The sequence below is a fragment of the Ostrinia nubilalis genome, chromosome 11 (assembly GCF_963855985.1).
Source record: "Ostrinia nubilalis chromosome 11, ilOstNubi1.1, whole genome shotgun sequence".
In the NCBI taxonomy this organism is placed as follows: Eukaryota; Metazoa; Arthropoda; class Insecta; order Lepidoptera; family Crambidae; genus Ostrinia; species Ostrinia nubilalis.
In genome coordinates this window covers 5753706-5777720 of record NC_087098.1, presented here as the reverse complement: position 1 = coordinate 5777720, position 24015 = coordinate 5753706, and the positions used below count along the sequence as shown (strand labels likewise).

Here is a 24015-nt window from a genome sequence, read left to right as displayed (position 1 = left end):
ATCATGATGGCGTTAAGTTTCTTACAAAATAACGTTAGAATAATAACTATGATTGATTTTTATTCTATACGCGATTCTTTACATAGATAGATACGACTATTCCATAAAAGCAGTCAAATTAGTCTGTAGCCCATTACAGCGCGAAAGATTTCATTTTACACATGCTTTTGCACATACGCTCTTTTATTGTAAAATATTGGACATAGTAAAAATGCTTTCAAAAAAATTAATTAATCATAAATATTAGGAGGATAATTATGTTAAACTGAGCCTAAACTGACCCTGAATTTCAGGACCACTAACCACCGACACCTAAAAGTAGGTACTCAAAGAAAAAAATGAGACATAACTTCCATTAAGCTTTGAATTTTATTAAAAGTTAAAATTTCAAATCTTACGTTAAAAAAACAAAGAAACATGGAAATTCAAAGAGGAAGTAGTCAATCGTAATTGTAAATGACGAAGCGTGGTATAAACGTAATTTTACACGCCGTGAAAAATGCATTGAGTATACAATACATAAACAAGTATTTCATTGTGCAATAATGTATTATTTCTTAACTTTGTTCAATGCAATTGCATAGTAATAATGATGTCACAGTTTCATAGAAGTCGGGTTAGGCAAGGACGAAACTAACTTATTATTAAAAGCGATATCCCGTTACAGGCTAAGTGATAACACACGCATTGTGTTATCACGCACTTTTTTTTCTCAGTTGGTTTAGAACTTTCCAACGTGAAACACTTTTTTTACTCTACTAAAGAACCATAATGTGGATGTGGGCCCGTGCTGAAAAGAAGCAGCTCAAGAGAAGAGGTCACTAAGTATCTCAATTGCACATAATATTTTGTTATATTTAAAAATAATCGTCTAACCCAGTCGAATTGATCAGAAACATTAGATACCTATAGTAAAGTTTAAGGGTTTGTACCGTGTGAGATTCGTGAAGTTGTTTTTGATGCCGACTATACTAAAACGCCAGGCACTGAAATTATTTCCCTGAAGGGGTGAAATAAGGGGCTTAAATATTAGACAATTTGACATAAATTAGAAGATTAATTAAAATCTGTAGAAAGAACCTAATATCAATTAACTATTCAAAAATCATGCTGAAAATTAGAACAAAGGTATTTGATGTCATATTTAAATATTCCTTATAGGTATGTAATGAGCAGGTAATTGAGTAAATAGGTAGGTACATTTAAAATAATAATATATCTTCTTTAAAAGCGAAACTATTCAAGTATTTTATTATGAAGGCATGGATGGATACACCTCTATTCTGAAACGTTAGCGGGCCAGACTGAAACCTTTCGCAGACAGTTTTTTTCCCACCCCTGAATTAAAGAGCATGATACCTACCTAATAAATTATTTATACCTACTAGCTGTGCCCTTCATACGCGTGAAAACCCCTTATCACCTAGGGGTTTAAAAAATAATTTACCTATTCTCAGACCTACTGACTTTATAAGAATCGGTCAAGCCGTTTTAGTTGAGTTGTGTTTTGTAACACGAGAATAAATTGGATATGACGTATAGATATTGGCCATTACCACGAGCCGGAAGACGTAGAGTGGGCAGGCCTCCCACTAGGTGGACCGACGATCTGGTGAAGGTCGCGGGAGGTGCCTGGATGCGAACGGCGCAGGATCGGTCTTCGTGGAAATCCTTGGGGGAGGCCTTTGTTCAGCAGTGGACGTCTTTCGGCTGAAAGGACGACAAACGTCGACGTATGGATATTGGATCAAACTACAGGTATCTACTAAACGTAATTTTGTAACACAACAGTTAACACTAGGCACAGAAGTGTTTAAACCTATCAAGGTTACCCAATCATGCAAGCATTAAGTAAGGATTAATCGCAAAAATACTAATTAAACTCGGCCATTTAATTATAAGTTATTAATCTATAATGTCAATTATCGAGTAAGGAATGTCAATAAATCGATAACGCATCGCATTAATATGTTGCTTACCTAATGTACTTAATGAAACACATAAAATAGTACAAACAAACATAAACATTAAACAAACATATCCTTAAAGGTTCTGGCACACAGCTAGCGTTAGTAAGACGGAGACGAGAAAAATATAATTTAGTTTTTATAGCTAGGTATCTCTTCCTGTCAACTTGGGGAAAAGATAGCTCACTGAAAAAAAGGAAGAGTAAACAAGCTTTTTTCAGACATTTTTTGGTCTTGTCTTTTCAAAAATTGTATCTTCACATATTCACAAGGTTAATGCCTATAACCAAGACCAATAATTGCAATTAGGTATCAAGATTTTAAACTGCTAAGATATGAGACAGAAGATTTACTACCTACTTAATATTTATTACCTGCACAGGGAATAGGTACCTAGTTCTAGGAATAAACACAGCTCTATCAATGTAAGTAACAACCAATAAATCGATCTATTTTCATGATCGCTTAGCAGCAAGTGGTATCGAATCGAAATCGATTTTTGCATTTATCTTGAGATACTTTCCAAAGACAATGCTGATTGTGAGATAAAAGTGTTTATTTGTCGTGTAATAATGACATCTACAATAACAAAACTAAAAATAATGATATCTCAATAATAAAACTAAAAATAATAGTAGGTACAATAAACATTTTATACGTCGACTAGCGGCCGCCCGCGACTTCCTATGCGTGGATCCCGTTTTACCCCCTTAGGGGTGGAGTTGCGTAAAATCCTTTCTTAGCGGATGCCTACGTCATAACATCTACCTGCATGCCAAATTTCAGCCCGATCCGTCCAGTGGTTTGGGCTGTACGTTGATAGATCACTATGTCAGTCAGTCAGTCACCTTTGAGTTACATATTATATTAGATTTAATTTTATACGAACGAAGTAAGCATGTTACCAATGCGATAATGATATTCTATCGACCACAATATACTTAATCGAAATCTTCGTTGTTTATATCTTTAAAGCACTATAAATTTCCATTCATAACAAAAGTCTATAAATTATCTGTAACAAACACCACACGACTTAAAATTATCAATTAGCATCATTGGCATCGATAACACAGGCCTGCAAAATGAAGGTCATTACCTCCTCTCTGGGATTTGATAGCTGATTCTAGGGTATTTTGGTGCGCTGATTACGAATATGTACTTAGTTTTTTTCCATCACCTCCAGATTTTTCAAAAAAGGTACAGATTGAAAATAGGAAAAAAATCACAAGTTTTTACATAAAAAAATATATCTTTAAAGAAGTACATTACTTTTAACTTAAAAAACTACTAAAACATAATAACAACTTATTACTAGTCTAAATTACATATAAATTTTATTTGTGGAACCTGGTCCTTTTTTCCTAAGAAGCTTCGGTTGTGCGATTTTTGCTTAAATTTCCGGTTTGGATCATCGCGCTTGAATAACCAGCAATAGTCCGCCATCATGCTAGTATTCCATCTGCCTTGATACCTGACTTCAAGCTCTTTCAAATCTTGGTGAAATTTTTCGCCTTGTTATTCGCTAACGGCTCCTACATTTTTTGGGAAGTAATCAATGCGCGAATTAAGGAAATGAAGTTGAATGCTCATATTACAACCCATTACACCAAAAGTTGTAATCATTTTGGCCACTATTTCTTTACAGTCGGAGCATAGGCATATCTATAGCATAGGCGAAATGATTTTGAAGCAATTTTTCTGTCCTTTTGACCAATTGCGAAGTTCTAATAAACAAGTCGTACAAATTTTATGAGGAGTCCAAGTTTTGTCTTGGTTACTTAAAACGGATCCAAAATAACTTTCGTAAATATTTTTCACAAAGTCTGTAATGCTGTTTCGTTGTATTATCACCATAAATTTCCCGCAAATATTACAAAAACTATTCAGAGAATTTAAACAATGACATTTTAAAGTTTATGTTTCAAGATCTGCAGTTCAACTGTTAATTTTTTAAATCAGTGCGGGTACTTTTACAAAAACCCTTTGGTTTATCGTTATTACACCCTTTTCTAATAATATTTGCAACAATTAAGTAATATTACCTAATCATTATGTATAAATGAGCTCATTACTAAATTAAGCCAAAATACCCCTTTTTCGACATATTTCATGCGAATTACTTATACTCATTATGTAGTAATTAACAAATTACTGATTTGCATTAACTTCTATGTCCCCTTAAACTAATTAAATACAATAAAAATTAAGCTGAAGTAATTTAATGACGTTTTATAAATTTTAAAATGTAGGCGCTCAGACATTTTTGAGCAAAATCTTAAATATTCAATATCAAAAAATCCTGACGTGATGGATTTTTTTTATTATTTTTCTCGTAATCAGCACATCAGAAACTATAGAAAACGTTACTCAGATTTCAAAGAGGAAAACCATTGCAGACCTGTGTAATTGTTAACAACCAATGATCTTATCTGGAACTTATCAGCGACACGGCGCGGCGTCTAAATTACAATGCGAATAAGTACATGAGCGCTGAAAGTATTGCTTTATAATTTCCTGAAAATATTTTAAAATAAATGTAATGACCGAAAACTCATTTATTAACGCACTACTTCGTATACTGTAAATAATCCCTTATAGAACATTGAAAATAACTACTTACGAATTTAACATCATATTATTTCGAAATTGAGAAGAATAATCAATTTTTCCTGTTACTAAAAGATACTTCATGAAAATTCTCGCTTCAACTTTTCATTTTCATTATGCGAAATAAAACCAATTAACGAAACACTTAGCCAACAATAAGTAGGTTAAAAAGTCTACTTACATAGCCGAACTTTGCCGTCATGTTGTGACCCGTTGTATATTATGTGGAACATACATCTAACTGAATTTGCCTGCCGCTTTTCCGTAGCAAAACTGAACAAACCACTTTTATGTAATAATTTTCCAAAACACACCGCATTCAATAGAACAAAACACTGAAAATGTATACTTTTTGCTACTGGCCAAAAACAATCGCTTTTGTGGTCACTAAAAAAGAAAAACTAAACGTTTTCCTCGGAGAAACACGATGTGTCACATCACTTTCATAATTTTCCGAACGTCACTCGCGCAGTTTTGAAAATGGAACACTTTCGTCAAACGCTTTGACAATCGAGGTTGAGTGTTTTTTATTTTCCCGCGCCGGTGGTTGTTTTTTGACGCGCGTAGGCTTCGCCGAGCGACATGCACGCGGTGCGGCGTGCGGGCATCGACTACGAGATAAAAACCTCGCTTGATTATAAACTTATAAGCTAAACTTTTTGTTGGTGTGCGTGCGTTAAGCCGGTGTGCACGCGAGGCTTTGTCGGCGACCTTACAAAGTTTTCACTTGCGTAGACATTTTTATGAGATGTGTTTTGAGAAAAATCTCATATCTGGAACTCCTGACGTCAGTGAATAATACAAGTTAAAATTTACTAGAAATAGAATCGATTAGACGTTCTCGGATTTTGTTAGTCATTATTGAATTTTCAATGCGTTTTGATTTGAAAACAACGGATATGGTTTAATAAGGACTGCATTAATCTAACGCTCATGCATGAGTAATTATGGAATCTGAATTAGAAGCCGTAAAAAGTAATTAAAATCATTGGTTTATGGCAAAAAAAGAAAAAATACCATCGAACTGCACGCTCGTAGCACCTGAGTAAAATGCTCAAGCGTAATCTATGTGCGGGTTTATCGAAATGGGTCAATGTGGTAGAACAGTTGGCAGCGAGCAAATGACCGCTTTTGACCCTTCAGTCAAGGGCTAAAAGGAGAAATGTAGAATGTTAGAACTGCTGTCGATTGTATACTTTACTCCACACTACGAGAAATCGCTCAAGTCGGAGTTATTGTTATTGTTTGAGTGGTTCACACTGAACGCACTCGTGACGTGCGCTTTATAGGTTTGATCGAATCGAAATAAATGAATAGGTTTTACGTCGTAGCATATTTTTGATGTGCATTTGACCCCGCAAGCCTAAAGGTATGAAGGCCAGACATCTTATAGTCGACAAACAAATACGTAGCGTGCACATGCATATACGCACGACGCAATAAACGTGTTGCTGACTTCAGCCACAACTTCAGCAACTAAAATATGGCGTCGACAATATAAATTTACATTGATTCACCTGACAGTATGTTAATGACATTGCTACGTTTTGAACCCCTACTTTAAACCATCGCAAGGAAAACCCACAACTTCGAGGGGAACAAAAATCGATGTAGACTGTACAACCGTATACCTACCTACCACAAAACCGAAACTATACGTCAATAAAGCTAGTGACGTAACCGTGAAATGTTCAAAACCACCGGTATATCGGTTTTGAATATCTTAATGACACATGAAATCGAAATTTCATACGAATTTTATCACACAATTTAGCATATCGAAACCGGATTCAGTAAGAAAACAAATATTTTTGAATGTTTGCTTTCGAAATCACAAAAGGCAGACAAAGATAACAGCAACTGAAGAATAGAAAAATATTTATGGCCGTCAAAAAGAAAATAAAGAAATTTCCAATCGGTCCAAGGCTTTAAAGTTCAAAAGATTTCTACGATCAAGTCACTTGGGTACTTTATTTGACCACTAATTTAATGATAAGTAATAAAGGAATATTTATTATGTTTATTTTCCAAGTTATACATAAACAAACATACCTATTAGATGTTTTCCCGTACTTGTCAGCTAATAACTAAGACATAAAACATTATTGGCAGAAATCAACCTTTACAAAGTTATGCGCCATGCAACCCTACAAATTTTACTATTCAAAAGCAATTCTAGGTACTCATTAGGCCTTAGCCATTTATTCGAAACCCGACTTTATTCATATCTGATAACGATGAAAATTGATTTAAACTGGTTGCACTTTTGCCTTTGACCCACTGTGTAAGTGGGAAATAATTTTCCAAATATATTAACGGCGTTAGAGCATAGAATGTTAATTTACGTTCGTTTTGCCACCAGTTTCACATTAAGTTACCTTGTGGATGTGTTTTTATTTGCATTTTGCATACCAGCCTAACGATGTTTGGATGGCGTGCTCAAAATTATGTCATTGTTGAATTGACACGATCATATTTCTGCTGGCTCTTCACGTTGCGTAGGCATAAGTGTATAACACTTACATTTTGCAATGAGATTCGATTAGTTATTATGACATTAAAAATTAAACGTGTCTAGTGTGTTGACAAGGAAATCAATTAATTTATTCAGACAAGATGAAGTTTAGTTGAAATAGTAATAATCCTTTCGCAAAGTATCATAATTTAAAATACAAAAGAGATTAACTCAAAACAAATACCCGCTACTGCTGAAGAGTAGCAAAACTGAAATTTTATATCAACATTGTCTTATTATAAATGATTTCATTAACTTGATTAACGTTAAACATTCAACATACAGCACCTCACTAAATGCGTCACATTAATCAAGTAAAAGGCCTAGTTCTAAGCGTTCCAGCGCTTAATTTCACGAAAGCTTGAAGTTCCACAAAAGGTGACCTAGGCAGGTTCCCACCTTGACATTTGACCTTTCTTTACGTCTTGGGTAAATGCTGAAATACTGCGTACTAACTGGCAAAGAAAACTTGGGAGTGGAAAATTTTATCGTGAAAAATGTAACGAAATCTCACAGAGTTTGATTGAATAAGTAATAAATGATGTTTTTGGATTACTAATGTTTGGCCAAAAAACGTTTCCCAAATTATCACATCGCAAACAACGTTTCGCAAATTTTCATTTGGCAAATTCTCATTTGGCAAAGCAACTTATTGCAAACTTTTAATTCGCAAATGTTGTTTTTGGCATATTATTGTTTAGCAAATTATTGTTTGGCAAAGTATGGTTTGCCAAATGTTTCATTAGGCAAAAATATTTCACGATAAACTATTTACAAAATAATTTGATTGGTGCATAGAATGGATACAAATTAGCTTGTGGTTATTATTTTGTTTAGTGGGTAGTTAATATAAAATTTGTTCTACATTAATTTCCTTATTTCATTCTTTTTATCGAAATTTCCAAACGATTCATTAACAATAGAGGTGATTCTAGCGCTCGGCGGCCGCTGCCGCGGCACGCTTCGCTCGCCTTCGCGCATTAAGGGTCACTGTTCTAACCTAACCTAACCTACTTTTTTCTGTAATACCTACTTTTTGCAACCATACTATTTCCTGCAATGTTTTACATAAAATTCTTGTGAAAACCATGATCATGTGCCTTATACTTTGATTTGTGGGTAACGGTGGGTAAGTATGTGAAGTGTCAATTTGGCCAAACAAATTATTTGGGATATAATATTTGGCAACATAAAACATTTGCTATATAAACGTTTGCCAAGTAAAATTTGCCCAAATGATAATTTGACCAAATGAATTAGTTGCGAAAAGTACAGTTGCTAAAAGTTGATTTGGGAAATGAAACTTTGGCGATAAGTTGTTTGCGAAGTGAAATTTGGCGAAAAGTAATTTGGCCAAACGGAAGGATACCGATGTTTTTACTTTACTGACTAAATAAAGACCATTTTATATTTAGAAAATAGCATTTATTTGAAGTTGTTTTTTCTTCTTCTTTGCCTATACATTAGTATTATTTAGCTCTAACTCTCAGAGCTTTATTATGAATGAAGTATTCGGCAAAGAAATAATCATCTTCATCGACAGAGAATGTAAGTGATGAATTAAAACGGATCGATTTAATAAAGTCATACCAACCACATACACACTCGTCTACGTCAATTTGTAGATAGAAAATCATAAATGTCAAATCAGAGATAATGTATCCAGGAACTTCCAAGTCTGGAGTCTGGAAGTGTCACTTCCTCGCATATTTGCAAGCGAAATGACTTCCAATTGGTAGAGTGAGGATGTACGGCAGGAAATCTTACACCCGGGAATGCTGATGCAAGACCTGATCAAGGAAGTTGGATGGTAGAGATCACTCGGAGATGACACAGTTTTAATTTTAAACCATTTATGATTAGATGAGAAAAAGAGAGTTTAATTTTTCATGATAATCTTCTCGTCTAATTAACATTCTACCTATTAAACTAATATTACGCCCGTATTCACTAACATTACTATGAGGTCTCACAGTGCGCATGGACGCACAGGGTCACACACGAACCAATCACAGAGTTCTATTCAACGCTGTGCGTTTAATTTGCTGCTTCACTTAAGCAAGTATCGTTTGTGAATGTGTGTTAGTTTCGACGTATTGAATATATATCTATCTATATTATATAAAGCTCGATTCCTACTCACTCACTCACTCACTCACTGATCAGGGGTATTTTTGGGGTATTTAGAGGGGAGGGGGGTAAAATTTTTGGTGTTTGTTTTAAACTAGATTTTTCGACTGCCAGCTTTACCACATTTTTTGAACCAAAAAACAATATGGCGGAAATTTTTGAAACATCAACTTTTTTGTTTTTGGTCCTGAATTTTTTCTTTTTTGAGTGTTAAGTGGGGTTGCCAAGGTGTATTCAAAAATGTGAGAAAAAAACGGAAAAACAAAATGGCCGCGCCGCCATCTTGGATTGAAAATGCGATTTCGAGGTGTTTTTAGGGAGGTGTCACTCCGAGATGCGCAATTGTTTTTGAAAATTTCTTTTGAGTATTTGTGACATGTATAGTCTTCTTAAGAGATACATTCACAGATTATCAAAAAACAAGATGGCGGCTGAGCCGTCGGCCATTTTGTTGCGATCAAAAAATTCCCAAACTTTGGTAGCAATTTTCCGGTAGATGGCGACACCGGAGTGGGTTACAATGTTCCGGGCGATTGTTGGTCTGTTATTCAAGTGTTGCCATGAATCGGAAAAAACTACCATTTTGGTAGAAAATTTTCCACCACGGCCCCGGATAGTAGAAAATGGAAATTTCCAAAAATTCCAAAAACTTGGTATGCAGTCTGGTGACGTTTGGGGACCCAAATGACATTTCACCATTTTTATGAAAAAAGTCTGGCAACACTGAAAGTTATGGGGAAAAGTTTTTTTTGCGACATGGGTGTCTTTAAAGTTAGTGACAGACAGAAGGAGTCGTGGCAGAAAAAAAATAAAAATGACGTTTGGTCGGATATACGACCCAGATTATGGGAAAAATCCGAAATGTCAAAAAATCAAGATGGCGGCGGCGTGGGCGGCCATTTTGTAAAAAGTTGAAAATTTCGAAATTTTGGAATTCATTTTTCGAGTACATGGCAACACTTTGGAAAGTCGAGTTGTATGAGGCGGTTGTGTGTCTTGATGAGAGGTTTCGCTTGGGTTAAGAAATTTCTCCAGTGTTGCCATACCTTAGGAGATTTGGTCCAAAAATGTCGAAAGTAGAAATAACGACTTCCGGTCAAAAATTTGGATGACGCCTCCTGCAAAGGAGTCGTGCAAATGACATTTGACCATTTTCATCTCGATCACCTGGCAACACTGGGAGCTACGGGGAAAAGTATTTTTTTCGACATGGGTGTCTTTAAAGTTAAGGACGGACAGAAGGAGATATGGCAGGGAAAATCTGAAAATGGCGTTTGGTCGGTTATACGACCCAGATTATGGGAAAAATCCGAAATGTCAGAAAATCAAGATGGCGACCGAGTGAGCGGCCATTTTGTAAAAAGTTTAAGATTGCTGATTTTTCAAATGCATTTTTCGGGCAGTTGGCAACATTTGGGAAAGTCGAGTTGTATGGGGCGATTACGTAGTTTGTCAAGGAGTATCGTTTGGGAAAACTAAAATTTCCAGTGTTGCCTTACTTTGAGAGTTTTGGTCCAAAAATGTAAAAAATGGAAATAACGACTTTCGGTCAGAAATTTGGATGACGCCTCCTGCAAATAGGTCAAACTAATGACATTTGACCATTTTCATCTCGATCACCTGGCAACACTGAGAGTTAGGGGATCTCAAAATTTTGGGACTTGGGTGGTTTTAAGGAATTGTTTCACGGGACTGGGTGAAGTTAGAAAAAAAGTAAAAATGGGGTTCGGCGCGGAAAATTGTCCAGATTAAGGAAAAAATGCAAAATTTTGGAAATCCAAGATGGCCGCCAAGCGTTCACCCGTTTTCCTAAAGGGACTAAATTCTCCATACAAATTGTATGCAGGGGGGCTTAGCTAACGTAGAAAAAGGCGAGGCCGAAGGCCGAGCGATAGTTTAAAGCCTGTGAGTCGCCATAGATTTATTTTTAATGCGTCGAAAAAGGACTAGAGCCCAGTGACAGACAGAAAGGCGAGGCCGAAGGCCGAGCGATGGTTCAAATCCCCACAGTACCCATAGATTTACTTGTGTTGCGTCAAAAAAGCACAAGAGCACAGTGACAGACAATAAACACCCGCTGTAATTTTTGCGAGGCCGAAGGCCGAGCTCCGAATGCGAGGCCGCAGGCCGAGCGCCGCGTAGGGCGAAGCCCGGAGCGGCCAGCATCGCAGATCTAGCTTTTGTAGCCCGCGTAGCGGGCGACCAAAGCTAGTCTATAATATATAAAGCTCGATTCCTACTCACTGACTCACTGACTGATCAGGGGTATTTTTGGGGTGTTTAAAGGGGAGAGGGGTAAAATTGTTGGTGTTTGTTTTTAACTAGATTTTTTGACTGACAGCTTTACCACATTTTTTGAACCAAAAAACAAAATGGCGGCACTTTTTGAAACACAAACTTTTCTGTCTTTGGTCCTGAATTTTTTCTTTTTTGGTGGTTGGTTGGGGTTGCCAAAAGGTGTATTTTAATGTGAGAAAAAAATGGAAAAACAAAATGGCCGCGCCGCCATCTTGGATTGAAAATGCGATTTCGAGGTGTTTTTAGGGAGGTGTCACTCCGAGATGCGCAATTGTTTTTGAAAATTTCTTTTGGGTGTTTGTGACATGTATAGTCTTCTTAAGAGCCACATTTACAGATTATCAAAAAACAAGATGGCGGCCGAGCCGTCGGCCATTTTGTTGCGATCAAAAAATTCCCAAACTTTGACACCAAATTTCGAATAGATGGCGACACCGGAGTGGGGTACAATGTTCCGGGCGATTGTTGGTCTATTATTCGAGTGTTGCCATGAATCGGAAAAAACTACTATTTTGGAAGAAAATTTTCCACCACGGCCCCGGATAGTAGAAAATGGAAATTTCCAAAAATTCCATAAACTTGGAATGCAGTCTGGTGACGTTTGGGGACCCGAATGACATTTCACCATTTTTATGAAAAAAGTCTGGCAACACTGAAAGTTATGGGGAAAAGTTTTTTTTGCGACATGGGTGTCTTTAAAGTTAGTGACGGACAAAAAGAATTATGGCAGAAAAAAAATAAAAATGACGTTTGGTTGGATATACGACCCAGATTATGGGAAAAATCCGAAATGTCAAAAAATCAAGATGGCTGCGGCGTGGGCGGCCATTTTGTAAAAAGTGGAAAATTTCGAAATTTTGGAATTCATTTTTCGAGTAGTTGGCAACATTTTGGAAAGTCGAGTTGTATGAGGCGGTTGTGTCTCTTGTCGAGAGGTTTCGCTTGGGTGAAGAAGTTTCCCCAGTGTTGCCACACTTTGGGAGATTTGGTCCAAAAATGTCGAAAGTAGAAATAACGACTTCCGGTCAAAAATTTGGATGACGCCTCCTGCAAAGGGGTCGTGCAAATGACATTTGACCATTTTCGTCTCGATCACCTGGCAACACTGGGAGTTACGGGGAAAAGTATTTTTTTCGACATGGGTGTCTTTAAAGTTAAGGATGGACAGAAGGAGATATGGCAGAATAAACCCAAAAATGTGGTTTGGTCGGTTATACGATCCAGACTATGGGAAAAATCCGAAATGTCAGAAAATCAAGATGGCGACCGAGTGAGCGGCCATTTTGTAAAAAGTTTCAGATTTCTGATTTTTCAAATGCATTTTTCGGGCAGTTGGCAACATTTGGTAAAGTCGAGTTGTATGGGGCGATTACGTAGTTTGTCAAGGAGTATCGTTTGGGAAAACTAAAATTTCCAGTGTTGCCATACTTTGAGAGTTTTGGTCCAAAAATGTAAAAAATGGAAATAACGACTTTCGGTCAGAAATTTGGATGACGCCTCCTGCAAATAGGTCAAACTAATGACATTTGACCATTTTCAACTCGATCACCTGGCAACACTGGGAGTTACAGGAACTCAAAGTTTTGGGACAACGGAGGAATGAGGAATTGTAGAAACAAATGAATTCGGGATTGGGTAAAGTTAGAAAAAAAGTAAAAATGGGGTTCGGCGCGGAAAATGGTCCAGATTAAGGCAAAAATGCAAAATTTTGGAAATCCAAGATGGCCGCCAAGCGTTCACCCGTTTTCCTAAAGGGACTAAATTCTCCATACAAATTGTATGCAGGGGGGCTTAGCTAACGTAAAAAAAGGCGAGGCCGAAGGCCGAGCGATAGTTTGAAGCCCGAGAGCCGCCATAGATTTATTTTTAATGCGTCAAAAAAGGACTAGAGCTCAGTGACAGACAGAAAGGCGAGGCCGAAGGCCGAGCGATGGTTCAAATCCCCACAGTCGCCATAGATTTACTTGTGTTGCGTCAAAAAAGCAAAAGAGCCTTGCGACAAACGATAAACGCCCCGTGTAATTTTTGCGAGGCCGAAGGCCGAGCTCCGAATGCGAGGCCGCAGGCCGAGCGCCGCGTAGGGCGAAGCCCGGAGCGGCCAGCATCGCAGATCTAGCTTTTGTAGCCCGCGTAGCGGGCGACCAAAGCTAGTCTATATTATATAAAGCTCGATTACCACTCACTGACTCACTGACTCACTGATCAGGGGTATTTTTAGGGTATTTAGAGGGGAGAGGGGTAAAATTGTTAGTGTTTGTTTTTTACTAGATTTTTTGACTGACAGCTTTACTAGATTTTTTTTACGAAAAAACAAAATGGCGGCATTTTTTGAGACATCAACTTTTTTATTTTTCATCCTGAATTTTTTCTTTTTTGGTGGTTTGTTGGGGTTGCCAAGGTGTGCTAAAAAATGTGAGAAAAAAACGGAAAAACAAAATGGCCGCGCCGCCATCTTGGATTGAAAACGCGTTTTCAGGGGTGTGTTTGGAGAGGTGTCATTCCGAGATGCGCAATTGTTTTTAAAAATTTCTTTTGGGTACTTGTGACTTTTATAGTCTGCTTCAAGGCCACATTTACAGATTATCAAAAAACAAGATGGCGGCTGAGCCGTCGGCCATTTTGTTGCGAGCATAAAAATTGTCAAAGTTTAACAGCAATTTTCCGGTAGATGGCGACATCGGAGTGGGGTACAATGTTCCGGGCGATTGTTGGTCTGTTATTCGAGTGTTGCCATGAATCGGAAAAAACTACCATTTTGGAAGAAAATTTTCCACCACGGCCCCGGATAGTAGAAAATGGAAATTTCCAGAAATTCCAAAAACTTGGTATGCAGTCTGGTGACATTTGGGGACCCGAATGACATTTCACCATTTTTATCAAAAAAGTCTGGCAACACTGAAAGTTATGGGGAAAAGTTTTTTTTGCGACATGGGTGTCTTTAAAGTTAGTGACAGACAGAAAGAATGATGGCAGAAAAAAAATAAAAATGACGTTTGGTTGGATATACGACCCAGATTATGGGAAAAATCCGAAATGTCAGAAAATCAAGATGGCGGCGGCGTGGGCGGCCATTTTGTAAAAAGTTGAAAATTTCGAAATTTTGGAATTCATTTTTCGAGTACTTGGCAACATTTGGGAAAGTCGAGTTGTATGAGGCGGTTGTGTGTTCTGTCAAGAGGTTTCGCTTGGGTGAAGAAATTTCTCCAGTGTTGCCATACCTTAGGAGATTTGGTCCAAAAATGTCGAAAGTAGAAATAACGACTTCCGGTCAAAAATTTGGACGACGCCTCCTGCAAAGGGGTCGTGCAAATGACATTTGACCATTTTCATCTCGATCACCTGGCAACACTGGGAGCTACGGGGAAAAGTATTTTTTTCGACATGGGTGTCTTTAAAGTTAAGGACGGACAGAAGGAGATATGGCAGAAAAAATCCAAAAATGGGGTTTGGTCGGTTATACGACCCAGACTATGGGAAAAATCCGAAATGTCAGAAAATCAAGATGGCGACCGAGTGAACGGCCATTTTGTAAAAAGTTTCAGATTTCTGATTTTTCAAATGCATTTTTCGGGCAGTTGGCAACATTTGGGAAAGTCGAGTTGTATGGGGCGATTACGTAGTTTGTCAAGGAGTATCGTTTGGGAAAACAAAAATTTCCAGTGTTGCCATACTTTGAGAGTTTTGGTCCAAATTTGTAAAAAATGGAAATAACGACTTTCGGTCAGAAATTTGGATGACGCCTCCTGCAAATAGGTCAAACTAATGACATTTGACTATTTTTATCTCGATCACCGGGCAACACTGGGAGTTAGGGGAACTCAAAGTTTTGGGACAACGGAGGAATGAGGAATTGTAGAAACAAATGAATTCGGGATTGGGTGAAGTTAGAAAAAAAGTAAAAATGGGGTTCGGCGCGGAAAATGGTCCAGATTAAGGAAAAAATGCAAAATTTTGGAAATCCAAGATGGCCGCCAAGCGTTCACCCGTTTTCCTAAAGGGACTGAATTCTCCATACAAATTGTATGCAGGGGGGCTTAGCTAACGTAGAAAAAGGCGAGGCCGAAGGCCGAGCGATAGCTTAAAGCCTGTGAGTCGCCATAGATTTATTTTTAATGCGTCAAAAAAGGACTAGAGCCCAGTGACAGACAGAAAGGCGAGGCCGAAGGCCGAGCGATGGTTCAAATCCCGACAATCGCCATAGATTTACTTGTGTTGCGTCAAAAAAGCACAAGAGCACAGTGACAGACAGTAAACACCCCCTGTAATTTTTGCGAGGCCGAAGGCCGAGCTCCGAATGCGAGGCCGCAGGCCGAGCGCCGCGTAGGGCGAAGCCCGGAGCGGCCAGCATCGCAGATCTAGCTTTTGTAGCCCGCGTAGCGGGCGACCAAAGCTAGTCTATATTATATAAAGCTCGATTCCTACTCACTGACTGACTGACTGATCAGGGGTATTTTTGGGATATTTAGAGGGGAGGGGGGTAAAATTGTTAGTGTTTGTTTTTTACTAGATTTTTTGACACCCAGGTTTTTTAGATTTTTTGAACCAAAAAACAAAATGGCGGCATTTTTTGAGACACCAACTTTTTTGTCTTTGGTCCTGAATTTTTTCTTTTTTGGTGGTTTGTTGGGGTTGCCAAGGTGTGTTAAAAAAATTGAGAAAAAATTAGAAAAACAAAATGGCCGCGCCGCCATCTTGGATTGAAAATGCGATTTCGGGGTGTTTTTGGAGAGGTGTCATTCCGAGATGCGCAATTGTTTTTGAAAATTTCTTTTGGTTATTTTTGACGTATATAGTCTGCTTTAGAGCCCCATTCACAGATTATCAAAAAACAAGATGGCGGCTGAGCCGTCGGCCATTTTGTTGCGATCAAAAAATTTCCAAACTTTGACACGAATTTTCCGGTAGATGGCGACACCGGAGTGGGGCACAATGTTCCGGGCGGTTGTTGGTCAGTTATTCGAGTGTTGCCATGAATAGGAAAAAACTACCATTTTGGTAGAAAATTTTCCACCACGGCCCCGGATAGTAGAAAATGGAAATTTCCAAAAATTCCAAAAACTTGGTATGCAGTCTGGTGACATTTGGGGACCCGAATGACATTTCACCATTTTTATGAAAAAAGTCTGGCAACACTGAAAGTTATGGGGAAAAGTTTTTTTTGCGACATGGGTGTCTTTAAAGTTAGTGACAGACAGAAAGAATTATGGCAGAAAAAAAATAAAAATGACGTTTGGTTGGATATACGACCCAGATTATGGGAAAAATCCGAAATGTCAGAAAATCAAGATGGCGGCGGCGTGGGCGGCCATTTTGTAAAAAGTTGAAAATTTCGAAATTTTGGAATTCATTTTTCCAGTAGTTGGCAACACTTTGGAAAGTCGAGTTGTATGAGGCGGTTGTGTGTCTTGTCGAGAGGTTTCGCTTGGGTGAAGAAATTTCTCCAGTGTTGCCACACTTTGGGAGATTTGGTCCAAAAATGTCGAAAGTAGAAATAACGACTTCCGCTCAGAAATTTAGATGACACCTCCTGCAAAGGGGTCGTGCAAATGACATTTGACCATTTCCGTATCGATCACCTGGCAACACTGGGAGCTACGGGGAAAAGTATTTTTTTCGCCATGGGTGTCTTTAAAGTTAAGGACGGATAGAAGGATATATGGGAGAAAAATTCCAAAAATGAGGTTTAGTCGGTTATACGACCCAGATTATGGGAAAAATCCGAAATGTCAGAAAATCAAGATGGCGGCTGAGCGGGCGGCCATTTTGTAAAAAGTTTCAGATTTCTGATTTTTCAAATGCATTTTTCGGGTAGTTGGCAACATTTGGGAAAGTCGAGTTGTTTGTGGCGATTGTATAGTTTGTCAAGGAGTATCGTTTGGAAAAACAACATTTTCCAGTGTTGCCATACTTTGAGAGATTTGATCCAAAAATGAAAAAAATTGAAATAACGACTTTCGGTCAAAAATTTGGATGACGCCTCCTGCAAATAGGTCAAACTAATGACATTTGACCATTTTTAGCTCGATGACCTGGCAACACTGGGAGTTACGGAAACTCAAAATTTTGGGACATGGGTGGTTTTAAGGAATTGTTTTACGGGATTGGGTGAAGTTAGAAAAAAAGTAAAAATGGGGTTCGGCGCGGAAAATGGTCCAGATTAAGGCAAAAATGCAAAATTTTGGAAATCCAAGATGGCCGCCAAGCGTTCACCCGTTTTCCTAAAGGAACTAAATTCTCCATACAAATTGTATGCAGGGGGGCTTAGCTAACGTAGAAAAAGGCGAGGCCGAAGGCCGAGCTATAGTTCAAGCCCAAGAATTGTCATAGATTAATTTTTATGCGTCAAAAAAGGACTAGAGTCCAGTGACAGACAGAAAGGCGAGGCCGAAGGCCGAGCGATGGTTCAAATCCCGAGAGTTACCACAGTTAAACTTGTGTTGCGTCAAAAAAGCAAAAGAGCCTTGCGACAAACTATAAACGCCCCGTGTAATTTTTGCGAGGCCGAAGGCCGAGCTCCGAATGCGAGGCCGCAGGCCGAGCGCCGCGTAGGGCGAAGCCCGGAGCGGCCAGCATCGCAGATCTAGCTTTTGTAGCCCGCGTAGCGGGCGACCAAAGCTAGTCTATATTATATAAAGCTCGATTCCTACTCACTGACTGACTGACTGATCAGGGGTATTTTTGGGATATTTAGAGGGGAGGGGGGTAAAATTGTTAGTGTTTGTTTTTTACTAGATTTTTTGACACCCAGGTTTTTTAGATTTTTTGAACCAAAAAACAAAATGGCGGCATTTTTTGAGACACCAACTTTTTTGTCTTTGGTCCTGAATTTTTTCTTTTTTGGTGGTTTGTTGGGGTTGCCAAGGTGTGTTAAAAAAATTGAGAAAAAATTAGAAAAACAAAATGGCCGCGCCGCCATCTTGGATTGAAAATGCGATTTCGGGGTGTTTTTGGAGAGGTGTCATTCCGAGATGCGCAATTGTTTTTGAAAATTTCTTTTGGTTATTTTTGACGTATATAGTCTGCTTTAGAGCCCCATTCACAGATTATCAAAAAACAAGATGGCGGCTGAGCCGTCGGCCATTTTGTTGCGATCAAAAAATTTCCAAACTTTGACACGAATTTTCCGGTAGATGGCGACACCGGAGTGGGGCACAATGTTCCGGGCGGTTGTTGGTCAGTTATTCGAGTGTTGCCATGAATAGGAAAAAACTACCATTTTGGTAGAAAATTTTCCACCACGGCCCCGGATAGTAGAAAATGGAAATTTCCAAAAATTCCAAAAACTTGGTATGCAGTCTGGTGACATTTGGGGACCCGAATGACATTTCACCATTTTTATGAAAAAAGTCTGGCAACACTGAAAGTTATGGGGAAAAGTTTTTTTTGCGACATGGGTGTCTTTAAAGTTAGTGACAGACAGAAAGAATTATGGCAGAAAAAAAATAAAAATGACGTTTGGTCGGATATACGACCCAGATTATGGGAAAAATCCGAAATGTCAGAAAATCAAGATGGCGGCGGCGTGGGCGGCCATTTTGTAAAAAGTTGAAAATTTCGAAATTTTGTAATTCATTTTTCGAGTAGTTGGCAACACTTTGGAAAGTCGAGTTGTATGAGGCGGTTGTGTGTCCTGTCGAGAGGTTTCGCTTGGGTGAAGAAATTTCCCCAGTGTTGCCACACTTTGGGAGATTTGGTCCAAAAATGTCGAAAGTAGAAATAACGACTTCCGGTCAAAAATTTGGATAACACCTCCTGCAAAAGGGTCGTGCAAATGACATTTGACCATTTTCATCTCGATCACCTGGCAACACTGGGAGCTACGGGGAAAAGTATTTTTTTCGACATGGGTGTCTTTAAAGTTAAGGACGGACAGAAGGAGTTATGGCAGGGAAAATCTGAAAATGGGGTTTGGTCGGTTATACGATCCAGACTATGGGAAAAATCCGAAATGTCAGAAAATCAAGATGGCGACCGAGTGAGCGGCCATTTTGTAAAAAGTTTCAGATTTCTGATTTTTCAAATGCATTTTTCGGGCAGTTGGCAACATTTGGGAAAGTCGTGTTGTATGGGGCGATTACGTGGTTTGTCAAGGAGTATCGTTTGGGAAAACTAAAATTTCCAGTGTTGCCATACTTTGAGAGTTTTGGTCCAAAAATGTAAAAAATGGAAATAACGACTTTCGGTCAAAAATTTGGATGACGCCTCCTGCAAATAGGTCAAACTAATGACATTTGACCATTTTTAGCTCGATGACCTGGCAACACTGAGAGTTACGGAAACTCAAAATTTTGGGACATGGGTGGTTTTAAGGAATTGTTTTACGGGATTGGGTGAAGTTAGAAAAAAAGTAAAAATGGGGTTCGGCGCGGAAAATGGTCCAGATTAAGGCAAAAATGCAACATTTTGGAAATCCAAGATGGCCGCCAAGCGTTCACCCGTTTTCCTAAAGGGACTAAATTCTCCATACAAATTGTATGCAGGGGGGCTTAGCTAACGTAGAAAAAGGCGAGGCCGAAGGCCGAGCGATAGTTTGAAGCCTGTGAGTCGCCATAGATTTATTTTTAATGCGTCAAAAAAGGACTAGAGGCCAGTGACAGACAGAAAGGCGAGGCCGAAGGCCGAGCGATGGTTCAAATCCCGACAATCGCCATAGATTTACTTGTGTTGCGTCAAAAAAGCAAAAGAGCCTTGCGACGAACGAGAACGCCCCCTGTAATTTTTGCGAGGCCGAAGGCCGAGCTCCGAATGCGAGGCCGCAGGCCGAGCGCCGCGTAGGGCGAAGCCCGGAGCGGCCAGCATCGCAGATCTAGCTTTTGTAGCCCGCGTAGCGGGCGACCAAAGCTAGTTATTCAATATATGATTCTTTGTAGCCCATCATGAAATGAAACTCAAGTATGAATCTACATCTATAAACTAGATTACATACCCCTTTGGTTGGTCCAAATATTGACGTTTAACCAAACAGTTTGAATCTCGATTTCAATACTCAATGGTTTATTGCCTAGCCAGTAGCCACATAAGCACAATTCACATTAGGTCTTACAATCTAAGCAGTTATAAGTACAGTGTTTCAGTCAGATTTCAGTTTGTGTATGGATCTAACTTCATAATACGGGCCTAAAACAACCAAAGATTAGTTGATGTCGCAAGCACCGTAGAGCACGAAGTACACGCAATTTCCCTAATTAAGTAGTTACACTACAGAAACCATGAATCTGTTGTCCAAACTCTGCTTCCTACTTCCTATGACCACAATACTAATTTTCCCGCTTCTTGTTTAGATTGAGGACGATCTCATGACACAGTATAAGATAACCTCGGTAGGCTCAGTAAGAAAGGATAAAGGTATTTTTGGTGTCTTTTCTACGAAAATTCAACATGAATAAAACGATCATCATTGCATAAACGGATATTTTTTGTAAAGTACCTTTAACAGCATATTACACTATACATTTTTATAGAAAATAAATATTATAAACAAGATGCCACGGTGATGATGTTCTGTCGTCTATACAAATTAATCAAGATTGTGTTTCAATGGATCCAAGATTCACCACATCTTTAGCAGCGATAACAAATTGTTAATGTTATAATAACCTCCAAAAACTTAATAGTCAACTTATACGAATGATAGTCAAAGGTCGAACGCCTGAACCAAACAAAAATATTTTCATAGCTGAACTGTTGACCTTAAGCAACTGCGTATTATTTTCGGGGAACGTTACGGCTGTTCAAAGTTGAGTTACTGTTTGACTTCCTTGTGTTGTACCGACTCGCCTTGACCTGGGCTGAGTGACCGTTTGATCGTCTGTCCAATAAACGGCGACCTTTCGTATTGGCCCATTTCCTTTACTTACTGTCATGATAAGTAAGAGCGTAGGGGTTGGAAGGTGTCTGGCGTGACTGGCTGATAGTGTCTGAGATTTAAAAATTGTCTAGAGAAATAAAAAGAATCAAAAGTTATTTAAACTATCACGGATAGATAACGGCGGTTCTTCAATAACGCTTTTTCTCGGGATTTTCAGAAGAACTCTGAATTTTCAAATCTCTCTTAAGATAGAGAAAAAATGGGACTTTAGGGTAAACCGTACAGCTATTGCCCACTTAAAGATTTCAAACACATTGAGATGAAAAATTAAAGAAAGTATTTTAATTATCGACCATTTATGACTTTTTTCTTATAACTCAATAAACTGTTAAACAGAATATTAACAGTTTTAAGTTAAAACTTACGTAACTTAGAAAATATGGAAATAAATTTAAAATCCTCCAAAAAGTACAGTCATTGCCCATTACTCACACTAATTGCCCACATCAAAGCACAGTAATTGCCCAGTATCTTAAAACAAAATAATCAATTTTAAAGTGACAAAATAGGCTTTAAATTAACAAAACAAAACATTAAACTTAAATTCTAGTAGTACAGTCTTCAAAATTTCAAAATAAATTGCGTTTGGCCTTATTAACATATTATCAAATATTTCTTGAGCAGATGTTGATGAGTAAGAATCGGTAGAGACAGAATCATCTAATTCAAAACATAGATGACGCAAAATTTTGAATTTTATATGTAAATTTTATATTATGTATTTATTTTTTTATCTTCTTTGATATCAGTTCAAGTGGTTGCTCAGAATGTTCAATTAGCTGTTGGTTATTCTTCCCTAAAGTTGTATCTATTTCCTTACAATTAACATTTTCACTAGTAGATTTAACGTAGGATTTTCATTTTTTGTATTTGCGTTTGAATTTTTATCAAGTTTTTCAAGCCAAACCATATTTTTCAGCAATTTATCTTGTAGATAAATTGTTGGATACATCTTGTACAGCTTCGATCGCTTTTTGCAAATTTTCTATGCTATATTGAACTTTTGGAGTCTTTGGCATACTGAAAATGAAACATTGAAAGCCATTTCAATATTTATGCCTGTAAATTGCAAAACAATGAGCAACTTAAACACTGCTACTGCATGGTGGCAACACTCTAATAATAATTCCCCTGGGCAATAACTATACATTAACATATGGCAATAACTGAAATGATGGTGGGCAATAACTAAAAATATACAGATTTACGTGCAGTGATTACCCACCGTTAAAATGACCCTTATTAATCAAATTTTATCAGTTATTTTCATTGATAATGGAGAAAACACTTATAATTTCGTCATGACTATACACCATTAGTTGAATATTAAATAACTTGCAAAAAAAAATTAACCTCTAAGCAAGTCATTCCTTAATAAAATTGTTAAAGTCTTTACCTGTCTGAGTAACATTTTCACCCGTCTTGACAAAATCCGCCATAACTGTTTTTTTTAGTGTTTCCTATTGTAAATTTTAAATCTACTGTACATTGATCTCGGAGCCATCTACTTAGTAAATTCAAATCTAACTAGAGTGATTCAAAGTCAGCACCTGACAATATTATTCTTAAAGCGGGCAATCACTACCAGTGGGCAATCACTCTCTGGTTTACCCTACATATTTTCATCCGCTAGACTATCCCGTTTCAGACTTCATTTTCCAAGTTCCAATCTTTCTCTGTACTAACCGTAATTCATCAAAATATATTCAGTTCATTCGTTCCCGCCTAATGTTAACGTAACGTTACAAATAAACTGATAAAATTACATTAGCATAGGTGAGTGAGTACCTACTCATAAAATACTTTAAGCGTAGCCTCCAGTATGTCTACGTACGCGAATAGTCGACCCTTACTAAGGCTGTAATCAGCGCTGTACACGAAAATAAACCTGTCTGAAGGACATTTAGCCGCATACCTCACAAACCTTTACTTAGCACACGCTAATAAAAAGGCAGCCCTTCTAGCTGACGTCTCATTCCCCTTTTACTACCCACTACAAAGTCAACCGGGCGACAACCGACAACTTCGACAATTTATGCGTGAAGTAAAATCCTTAAGGTCTTAAACCTGCGAGTTTAAACCCAATTCCAGACACTAACCGTATTAAAGAACAGTTCGGAAGATAAGAAAATGTCGTTTTATTTTTCATAATCAAATTACACCTCTATAATTTGTAACTCCCCGCAAAAAGGTAATTTACAATAGAACACAGAGGTATGAAAACTAATAGAGGTGGTATCTTTGTCTGTTTTAGCACAATACCTATTGTCATGTCGGACGGCATCATCGTACGGCAAATGTTTCATTATTCAAAATGATTTACCTCTTAATTTCTGTTTGACAATCGCACTCTTTATGGCTATTTATTTATATGACGTTATGAACATTGTGTCATGTTGGATTTAACGTACGTGTATGCACAGTTTAATGAATGTCAAGACATTGTATTAGAAGAGAGAACTGTACAATGAAGTAAAACACACATTATGTCCGTGAAACACTAAGGCTGAGTTGCATCACGTAACTTTGACCGTAACTATAACAACAACCGGTGTTTTTTATATGAAGTTTGGCAGATTTTTGACGTTTGTCAAAGTTAAAGTAAGATGGTGCAACCCAGCCTAAGA

At 38.1% G+C, this 24015-nt stretch overlaps 1 protein-coding gene across 3 annotated transcripts in view; it reads right to left on the bottom strand.

Moving 5' to 3' along the window:
- Window positions 1-24015, bottom strand: part of LOC135076139 (uncharacterized) — a 137629-nt gene that overhangs the window by 42994 nt on the left and 70620 nt on the right. Inside the window, exon 1 of one of the 3 annotated variants that reach the window (XM_063970609.1) lies at window positions 4759-5177. The exons of the other annotated variants lie outside the window; for them this stretch is intronic. Coding sequence (XP_063826679.1) covers window positions 4759-4760 — 2 coding nt within the window. The 5' untranslated portion in view covers window positions 4761-5177. Of the gene's footprint in view, window positions 1-4758; window positions 5178-24015 lie in introns of those variants that run through there. 3 annotated transcript variants of the gene reach the window in all.